This window comes from Trichechus manatus, unplaced genomic scaffold (genome assembly GCF_000243295.1).
Source record: "Trichechus manatus latirostris isolate Lorelei unplaced genomic scaffold, TriManLat1.0 scaffold00003, whole genome shotgun sequence".
NCBI lineage: Eukaryota > Metazoa > Chordata > Mammalia > Sirenia > Trichechidae > Trichechus > Trichechus manatus.
The window spans coordinates 24,461,474-24,472,685 of record NW_004443939.1 but is presented as its reverse complement, the minus strand read 5'-3'; the positions used below and the strand labels follow the sequence as shown (position 1 = coordinate 24,472,685).

At 36.1% G+C, this 11,212-nt stretch overlaps 1 protein-coding gene across 1 annotated transcript in view; it reads right to left on the bottom strand.

The window, feature by feature from the left end:
* Positions 1-4,576: 4,576 nt before the first annotated feature.
* MSH4 (mutS homolog 4) overlaps positions 4,577-11,212 on the bottom strand; it is a 125,749-nt gene continuing 119,113 nt past the window's right edge. Inside the window, exon 20 of the mRNA XM_004369069.2 lies at positions 4,577-4,768. Within this exon, the coding sequence (XP_004369126.1) occupies positions 4,577-4,768 (192 nt within the window). The remainder of the gene's footprint in view (positions 4,769-11,212) is intronic.

The window sequence follows — 11,212 nt, the reverse complement described above, 5'->3', positions numbered from 1 at the left end:
GTTGTTAACCAATGTTATAAAACAATATGTGTACTACTGTTTCATGAGAAACTATTTGTTCTGTAAGCCTTCACCTGAAGTACAATAAAAAAAAAAAAAAAAAAGAATTTGGCCTAGTCATCACTTGTAGTGAACGTAACTCATATCTATTCCAGAGAATGGGCAACAAGCAGTATTTAAATTTCAAGAAACTCTTTCTACTGGAATTCTGATTACTTCCATATTATTTAGCATGGTTGATGTCATCAGCACCAACCCAGAATCATATTTAACTCTTCCCTTCCCCTCACTAAGATTGGCAGTTCGAATCCACCAGCTGCTCCTTGGAAACCCTATGGGGCCGTCCTTCTCTCTTCTTGTAGGGTCACTATGAGTGGGAATCAACTCGACAGCAATGGGTTTAACAGGTTCCCCTCATTAAAAATAAAATTACTCACTAAATCTAGTTAATCAGTGAATAAATCTCCTTGTTGTTGTTAGGTGCCATCGAGTCGATTTTCCACTCATAGCAACCCCATGCAACAAAGCAGAACTGCCCCATAAGGTTTTCTTGGCTGTAATCTTTACGGAAGCAGATCACCAGGTCTTTCTCCCAGAGCTGCTGGGTGAGTTCCAACCGCCAACCTTTCAGTTAGCAGCTGAGCGCTTACCCTTTGCACTACCGAGGCTCTTTAGTCTCTTCTTCACCAGCCACCCACTCCCTCCATTCTTCTCCTACTCCCACTGACTTCTGTCCATTCTCATTGTTTCTGCCTTTGATCCTTATCAACTCTCCCGGACTATGGAAATGGTCTCTTAACTATCTGGTCTTTCTCTAGTTTTAACTTCCTATCCCAAACCACTCATTCTACTACCTAGATGATTTTCCTAAAATGCAAATCTAATCATGTTATCCCTCCACTACCACCCCTACCCTCTTATCCCACAACATATACGGTACAAAACTCTCTCATGGCCTAACAAGAGAAATTGACACAAAGCACCTACTTATCTGTTTAGCTTCATCTTTTTGCCACTTTCTCAGATACACTCTATAAACCCCTGCTAAACCAGACTGCTTACTGTTTCACATCTTTGTGCTTTCACATACTCTAACCTTCTATATAAAATGATTTTTCCTTCCTGAACACCTGACATATTTTACTTATCCTTCAATCTCTCTTTGACAGCAAAGAATTATATACTCTTTTTTTTTTTTGCCACTACCCTTAATACATTCCTCTATTATTATACTTATCATATGGTATTCCAACCTTAATATATGTATTTTTTCTCTTTACTACACATGCAGTCCTCAAAGTCAGATATCCTGTCTTTTGTACTCCTAGCAACTACTATGTTGCCTGGTCCACCGTAGAGAAATTCAGTAAATATTTATTGAATTAGATTTGTTTTGTAGTTTTCTAAAAGTAAAGAGATCTATTCTAAAACCTTTGCTTGAAGGGACATTTTTAAATGTACTATCAGAGAGGGTAGGCTAAAAGTAATTTAGGAAAAAAGAAATAAAACACCACTGCTTGCTGAAGAATTATTAGAATAGCTTTTTAAAACTGCATTACTCACTACACACCTACTAGAATGGCTATTTTTTTAAAAAAAACTGACTATAACAACTGCTGACGAAGATGTGGTACAATTGGAACTCTTACACACAGAAGGTAAGAATGCAAAATGGTACAGCCACTTTGGAAAACAGTTTAGCAGCTTTTTATACAAGTGCTGACCAAGATGTGGTACAATTGGAACTCTTAGACACAGCAGGTAAGAATGAAAAATGGTACAGCCACTTTGGAAAACAGTTTAGCAGCTTTTTATAAAAATAAAACATGTACTTACCATATGACCTAGCCATTGCATTACCATTTAACCTACATAAATGAAAACTTATGTTCACACAAAAATCTGCATACAAATGTTTATAGCAGCTTTATTCGTAATTGCAAAAAACTGGAAACCCAAATGTCCTTCAGTGAGTGAATGGATAAACAAACTGTGGTTCATTCAAACCATGGAATACTAGTCAATGGAAGACTCAAATGCATCATGCTGAGCGAAGGACGCCAGTCTTAGAAGGTTATATGCTATATGATTCCATTGGGCAAAACTATGAGGAAGGAAAACAGGTCTGTGCTGGGTTAAAGTTAGGGGATGGGGGAGTTTTGACTACAAAATTTACATATGTAAATTTAATATTAAATGTATTACTTCTTAAGCATGAGGATCGGCTATTCCCCTCCTTCATCCCAATACTCTTTACCCTAGATTTGAAAGGAATTAACCTACCGTGGCATTTTATCCAGTGAGGAGATAGGTGGAACAGACTAAAAGAATAGCTTTGAGGTGGAAATTAAAGGAGTTGTTAAAACATCATGGATTATAAGATAATGATCTATAATTTAGAGAAAAACAAAGGTGAAAAGAAACTAAGGAGTAGGGCAAATAGATCTTAAAATTAAAGAATGGACTGTCTCTCTAATATTCACTTCTATTCTTCAGTACCATGACGGATAATAGTCATATCTTCATTTGATTTTTTGTATGTCTCTGCTACACACAAAGTTATTTAAGAAAAAGCAATTTAATTTTAAGAAGATATAAGCATATTTTTATTTCAGTATTCCAAATCTACACTAAAAGACATTAATCAGTTGGCTGCAATTTTTTATCAAAAGCTCTAATTGATGAAAAAAGTCTTAAAATTCTGGTAGAATCTAACAGTGGGGTTAAATCTAAAAGGAAGTTAATACATTTAAAGAAATTATATTCAGCATATTTAACACTTTGCACCTGTCTTTGCTTGCCTGTTTTTCTTCCACAGCCTGCTCCCCTTCTTCCTTTTATTGTTTCCTGCCTTTTCATTTCCTGCCTTCCTAAACAACCTGCCATGCCTTTTTCCTCCTCAGTACCTTCTAGAAATTTGCCACAAGTCTAAATTATCTAATTGTTTTTAGGAATGATCACAAAAAATAGAATTCATTTAAAAGACTGTGAATTAAAACATAGCTAATGATCAAATTCAAATATTGTGATACTCTCTAAACATGACAACAGGAAATATAAGTAGTCTAATAGGACATTTAATACATATTAAATTTAAATACTAAATTAAAATTATTCAAAGAAAGTATCTATGTCATTTACATTAAAACTTCTTCAATATATATGATTAATATTAACTTAAACTTCTGATACAGTCTCATAAAATCAACAAATATCAATATTAAATGTTTCAAAATATAAAACACAAATATCAACAAAAATAGGAAACTAACCAGTCTATGAAAAAAAAAAAAAACTGAAGCTTATTGAATAAATGGTTCAAATGTATATTCTGAATCCAGGCACTTAGTTGCCCAAAAAAAGAATAATTTCCCTATCTTTGGCCTTTGGGCAGAGATTATGTGAATAAGTCATCTACTGAGATGGAATTGTAAAACTAATGTGTTTGAGAAGAAAACACTCTTTCCAGTTGCTGAACTGGAAAGTCTTCCATTTTCTTTTGCCCATTTACAAAACAAGAATGACCTTTGGGTAAACTCTGAAATTGAGCTGTAAGCCACATAACTTGGAAAAACAATTCTCTAAAATGCTCCTTTGTGAACCAACAACTGAGGAAAATAAACCAACCAATATTACCTTTATGCTGCCTTGGTTACCCACCTAATAAAGCTGTCCAAAGCTGAAAATTGGGAAAAGGGAGGAGGTCAGTGAATAGAAAATGGAACTCCTGCATACTTGGAAAATTGAGAGGGCTACTGATGATGACTTCCCCTTCTTCTCTGCATTACAAAATATCTGTTTGTCTATTTTCATCCTTTAGAATTACATGGAATATCAACTGCATTACAAAATATCTATTTGTCTATTTTCATCCTTAGAATTACACTGAATATCAAAATGAATATTTCAAAATTGTCACTATTATTCTAACAAATTTCAGAAACATCCAGCGTTAGGATTTGGAGTCACTAATTTAAGAAATTACTGAGTCATTGAGTATTATTACTTTAGAGTAAAATGTGAAAAAGAAGTTCAGAAAAGTTATATGACCTGAAAAGAACATTTTTTAAGCTAAAGAATTTACAATAATATTTTAAACCATCATTTGTAGGTATAAATAACTTGTTGTTGTTTTGTGCTGTTGAGTTGATTCTGACTCATAGCAAACCTATAGGACAGAGCAGAACTGTCCCGTAGGGTTTCCAAGGAGTGGCTGGTGGATTAGAACTGCTGACCTTTTGGTTAGCAGCCTGAGCTCTTAACCACTTTGCCACCAGGGCTCCCATAAATAACTTAGGACTTGAAATGTAAATTTTCATAAATGAGAGGAAAGTGGTACATTATACGGACTTTTTCTAACATAAAGTCATTCCTTCACATAGTTCTCTTTTGTTATAACAAATATTTTCTCATGCAGAATATATAGATGATAATTTGAGGTTAATACAATGTAATTTTCAATTAAAATACAAACATTAGAAAATATCATTATTTTCTTTTGCTTTCAGGGGAAAATTAATTCTAGGTTTTCCATATTAAGATAAATTATTTCATTAGTACAAGATGTGAATTGTTGTTATTCTTCAGTCTTTTCTGGAACTTGTTCAAGTCTTGGAAAATCTGCTTCATACTTCTTCTTGAGATTACGTAAATATATTCGTAAATTGTCTGAATCCAATTGAGAGTTTCGAGCAGTTTGAACAAGCCTAGTGGCTAGATGGTACACAGCTCTCTGTCTTTCCATCTCAGGAGTACTCTTTTGGTTTTGCTGTTATTTAGAAAATATGTAAAAATTAAAATATGAATACTAATTTTCATTTAAACCACATTTTGGCAATATGTTATCTCCTTCCATAGAATTATAGAACTCAAAGGTTAACTAATTCCTTTGGATAAGTCAATCCCATCTCAGAATATATCAGAAGAAATAGAGAAATATCATTTTGGAGAATAAAATTTCTCATGAGTATTTACCACTTCATGACAGATCTTTACATCTTTGAAAATCACTTTTCAATGAAAAAAATCCTAAGTAGGTCAAATTTCTCAACACAATATCAAAAAGTAATGGAAAAACCACCAGAGATATGTACTACAAACACTTTCTCATTGAATAGGTATGGGAAAATAACACTGTTCAAATTGCTTTGTAGTAAACATAACTTTAAGTATCACACAAAAGTACTACTCCGTTATCTCCTACTTTAATTCTCCAATAGGTAAACTGGTGGGCAGAACAGGTGATCAGTAAACTGTTCCCTACAGAGAGTTCATATATAGAAATTGTGGAAGCCTAAGTAAAAAGTACTGCCTGAGGGGTAAATTACATTTTCCAAAATAAACAACCCAAATAGAAAAAAAAAAAATTGCCATCAAGTCACTTTCAACTCAGCTATTTGAAATTATGCCTTAATTCTTAACAAACTATACTAAGGATACTCAAGAAATAATGTTTAAAATGGGAATCTCCTAATAATTGGAAGGCCTTTAGATATTCAGTCCTTGAATTGTATTTCAGGGTTGAAAGTATAGTTGGAAAATTCTGAATTCACCTCTTGACTTGAGCTACATAGCTGAATCACAGCATTTTACATCTTAAAAGTTTATGGAAAGTCTTAGTGAGTTTCCCAGAAATACAATACCTTCACCTCTTTCTGAATAGGAAGCAATTCCTATATTCTTCTACTTTCACTATAGGAAAAATTAGTACAATTCCATGAGGTGGAGTAAGTTTATCATAAATTCACCCATTTATCTATTTAATATATTGATTGATTAACTATCAATTAGTTTATTATTTAATTAACAATAATTAACATTATTGAATATGCTCTATAATCCATGTTCCAGGCCCCATACATTGTATATGTGTCTATGAGTGATACAAAAATGTGCAACTGACATGATACCTGAACTTGAGGAGCTTACAGACTTATAATGAAAAAGACATGTTTATAAGCAACTAATTGCGGCAATTATGAAAAAATTCCACACAAAATGTTCAGAGGAAGGGACAATCACTTCCAGCTCAGATGAAGAAAGTCTTAAATGAGACGGAGCATTGGAAATGAATCTTGATAGATGGAAGAGCCAAAAGGGAGGACATTACAGATGGAGGCCATAGCTTCAGCAGGCACATTAGAAAATATGGTACACAATTAGGTCATAATGATGAAATTATGTCGGTGTGGCAGAAATGTAGGTTATGTAAAGTTGAATCATGTGATGTAAGTTTGAGGTAGTAAACAAAGAAGATCACAAAGCAATAGTTAACAAACTTCAGTGTGTATAAGAATTATCTGAAGTCTCATTAAAAATGCAGATTTCTGAGCCACATGAGACCCTTCAAAATCTTGGGTGGTATGCAGTATGCCAGGTGATTCCAATAGAAGTAATCCTTAGGCTACATAGTTTGAGTAATAATACACAGAGGATTTTTAACACTAAGCTAAGGAGCTGGACTTTCATTTGGTAAGAAACAACTGAATGTTTCTGTGCAGGAAAACATAAGAGCTATGCATTAGGAGACAATCTACTTGCAGTACGCAGAATGGATTGGAAAAGAGAGAAAACCTCCTGCACAGTCCTAATGAGAAGCAGTTAAGAGGAAGTATTCATAGATGACTCTGATGGGTGACTGAGAGACTTGAAAGTGAAGAGATGAGATGTTTTAGAAGATGATAAATTTAATTTTGGACCTATTGAACAGTGAAAACGTAGGTTAAAAGATCAAGACAAAATATGGAGAAAAATATATAGATTCAGAGTCTAACATAATGATAATGGATGATGTGTGAAAGGATGGCAGCACCAAGAGTACAGATTAAAAAATAAGGAACATGGACCGAATCTTAACACTTCCATTTAGTAAGTAGGATGAGAAAAAACATGGCTGAAGAAAGGAGAGGACTAATCAAAGAGGTAGGTGAATGAAAACATGGAGAAAAGAACAATGCCACAGTAGCTAAGATAGGACAGAATTGAGAAAAAGTAAAGAAGAATAGTGTCAAATGCCACAGAGATACCAGGGAAGATGAAAAGTAAAATAAAGAACATAAGATTTTATGGTTAGTTGGTATTTAAGAAAAAGTTTCAGTAGAGTGATGGCACCAAGATCTAGTTCACAAGTGGGAAATGGGAGCAGCATACAGATTATTCTTGAGAAATAGGCAGCAAAAAGACAGAGAAATTGATAATTGTTTGAAAAGTAGGGTATTCAAAGTCTGGAAAAAAACTAAGCATATTCACAGAAAAAAGATAAGCCAGTGAAGAAAACACTAAGCAAAAGAGAAGAAAGAAAAGTAGTGCCTTAATATCTTGATGGTGATGGAATGAAGGTAGAAAAGGTAGCCTTAGAAAGACTGAAAGGTAATCTCTTCCTCTGAGAAAGAGAGAAAAGAAATAGGTGAAAAATAGGGACTCCAAAATTGAATTCAAAAGGACTGAAGCTTCAAGTACTCCTCCAGATGACCTCAAGTTTCTCAAAAAGTGTAGGAGGTGGCCTCCACCTGATAGGTCTGTCAGGTTTGTGTAGTATTTGAAGGAAAGAGGAGTCTGAGGTCAATTCTGACCTTGGGGTTTTAACAAATTTTGGAGCCCACAATAGTGTAATAGTATTGCAAACTTTTAATTTTGCCTAGCACGTTAAAAGAAAGCCCAACTACTTACCTTCAGCAATGTTTCATGAAAGATTTTAATATCAAAAAAGGTAGAAGCATATTGAAAAAAAAATTTTTTTAAAGTAGGTGTGTAAGGGACTTCTGGGCAACATGGCACTATAGTCAGAAGCACCATGCTGTCCCTCTGCAGCAAAGATCAGAAAAACTAAGTCAAACAGAGTCACACGTCAATCCTGAAACCCTACGCATCAAATGGAGAGATAAAGAACTCACCCAAGCACCAAATGGAGTAAGAAACTGACCGAGAACAGATCGCAAGGAGAGATACGTGCAGAGGTCCCCTATCAGCTACCGCAGCACGGATCCACCATCTTGATCCACCATCAGAGATCAGCGAACAGGAGGTACAAGAAAGCAACTTCACGGAGCTTCCAGCAGGAGACAGAACAACCGGTAACCCACAATATAGGCTTTCCCACCCCCCACCCTTCTTCACCCCCATTTAGCCTCCTCTGCTTCCTGCAGCCACAGTCTATTGGCCAGGAAGCACGAGCTTCCCCCCAGTGCCTCTTAGATTCCACACACCCGCACTGGCCAGCTCCCTGTGTGCCATTTGTTGGCTGCTGGTGTTGTTTTTTTCTGCTTCTTTAGATTTCTTCCTTACCTCTCACAACCTCCCCATCCTTTCTCTCAAGTACCTGGCTCCATGTGCCATCTTTGCTTCTTTCTGAAAGGCTGCGAAACACCGCTTGACTGTGGAACTGCTTCCCGGCCTGTGCCTCCATGCTGATGACAACCCCAGGGCTTTTTTTGTTTGTTTGTTTGCTCTGATTTGTTTTGTTTGACTTGTTTGTTTTCTTTTTCTTTTCTCAGCTTGGGGGCCCCTTCTGGCCGGGCAGTACTGCATAGCTTGGAACTAGCCCCTTACTCTGCGCAGATGCACAGGGTCATCCCTGGGGGCATTTTTTTTCTTACTTTCTTTTTGTTTGATCTTTTTTCATTTCTTTGTTTAGTTTTCTTCTACATTTTATTCCCTTTTTGTCTTTCTTCATTTCCAGTTTCTTGATTTATTCATTTTTTCTTTTACCCTTTTTCTTTTTTTTTCATTTTTGTTTTTCCCCATTTCTCAGTCTCTTATCTCTCCACTCAAATAGCAAGTTCCCTTAGCACTCTTTTTTGTTTGGGTGTATGTCTTTGGTTCCTGCTCCTCTTTCCTCTCTCTCCTCTTTCCTATACCCATCTTAGCTCCACTCATTACAATCTACCCCCTCTGCCCTGCCTACCTGTGCTGAACATCACACTCCCAAGCAACACAGGCATGGCCTACTGGAACCTGCCTTGCACTGATTCCCAGTAAGCACTGTCAGCCCTGGTACGTGCCATAGAAAACCTATCCCAGCAACTCACCTTCAGCTGGACCTGCCCTGCTGTACCATACCTGAGTCACTGACCCTGCCCATTGGAGAAGGAGGTGAAAAGTATCGTGCCCACAGAAGAGTAAACAACAAAGAATGCACAGCCCGCCGGCTCAGGCATAACCAAATAAAACAAAAAAGCAGGATGAAACAAACAAATCTACAATCAATAAACAAGGAAAATAACCACTGAACGCCCCGAAGACAGAAAACAATATCAAAACATTTACAAAAATAAGACAGGATGGGTCCAGTGGATGTCCAAAATAAAACACCAGATGACCTTCCAGTAGAAGAAAAGGCACTAGACCTAACCGATAGGGAATTCAAATCTCTAATATTCAGAAATACCCAAGAGTTGAAGCAAAAAATAGACAAAAATGAGGAAAAAATAGACAAATTCATGAAAAATACAGACAAAAAACGGAAGAATTCAAGAAAATGATACAGGAATAAAATGCTAAAATAAATTCCCAACTAGAAATCATACAAAAACAACAACTAGAAATCCAAAAGATAAACAACAAGATTTCAGAAATGGACAGTGTCATAGAAGGGCTGAGGAGCAGGTTTGAAACGATAGAAGATAGGATCAGCGAAATTGAAGACAAACACTTGGATATAACTCTGTTTGAGGAAAAATCAGAAAAAAGAATGAAGAAAAATGAAGAAACCCTGAGAATTGTGTGGGATACAATCAAAAGCAAAAATTTGCAAGTGATCAGAGTTCCAGAACGGGGGAGAAAACAGAAAGCACAGAGCAGATCATTGAAGAATTGCTGACAGAAAGCTTCCCCAATATCATGAAAGATGAAAAGCTGACCATCCAAGAAGCTCAACGAACCCCATATAGGATAGACCCCAAAAGAAAATCACCAAGGCATATCATAATCACACTCACCAAAACCAAAGACAAACAAAGAATCCTGAGAGCAGCTCAAGAAAAAAAAAAAGTCACATACGGAGGAGAAACAATAAGACTAAGCTCGGATTATTCAGCAGAAGCCACGCAGGCAAGAAGGCAATGGGATGACACATATAAAACCTTGGAAGAAAAGGATTGCCAGCCAAGAATAATATGTCCTGCAAAACTCTTGTTCAAATATGATGGTGAAATTAGGTCATTTCCAGATAAACAGAAATTAAAGGACTATGTAAAAACCAAACTGAACTTACAAGACTTATTAAAGGAAGTCCTTCAATCTGAGAACAAACAACATCAGACCACAGGTTGAATATAGGACACAGGATTGTACTAGCCAGATACCAACCTAGGAAATAAACTCTGAAGGACTGTGCAAAACCAAAAGAATTACAAAAGGGAACCAGAGAGGTTAATCTGTAAGTGACAACAGCATCAGAACAATGAAAGAGGGAATAAACGGTGTAGGTATGGAACCTTCGAATGGCAAGGAAGTCAAGCGATACCAAGTAATAATAGACTGGTACAAATCTAGGAAGATAAGGGTAAATTTCAAGGTAACCACAAAGAAAGTTAACAAACCTACTCATCAAAATAAAGAAGAAAAACATAAAGTCTCAGCAAAAACAAAAGAAATGAAAAAAAAAAAAATCCACAAACAAAAGTAGCTAAGCACAGGAGAGTAAGAGGAACAAAGAAAACATCAGCATCACACACACAAAAAAAGCACTACAAAATGCAATCCCACTCCTAGGAATATATCCTAGAGAAATAAGAGTCGTCACACTAATAGACATATGCACATCCATATTCATTGCAGCACTGTTCATAATAGCAAAAAGATGGAAACAACCTAGATGAATGGATAAATAAACTATGGTACATGCCCACAATGCAGTATTATACAAAGATAAAGAACAATGATGAATCTGTGAAGCATCTCATAACATGGATGAAACTAGAGGACATTATGCTGTATGAAATAAGTCAATCACAAGAGGACAAATACTGTATGAGACCTCTACTGTATAACTGATGTAAAAGTTTACACACAAAAGAAACAATCTTTGTTGGTTATGAGGGATGGGAGGGATGGGGGGAACTAAATAGATAAGAGTTTAAGTTTGAAGGGTAAGACAGTACACATTACTGGGGAAACCAGCACAACTTGTACAAGGAAAGGTCATGGAAGCTCCATAGACACTTCCAAACTCCCTGAGAGACTGAATTGCTGGGCAGAGGGCTGTGGGGACCAT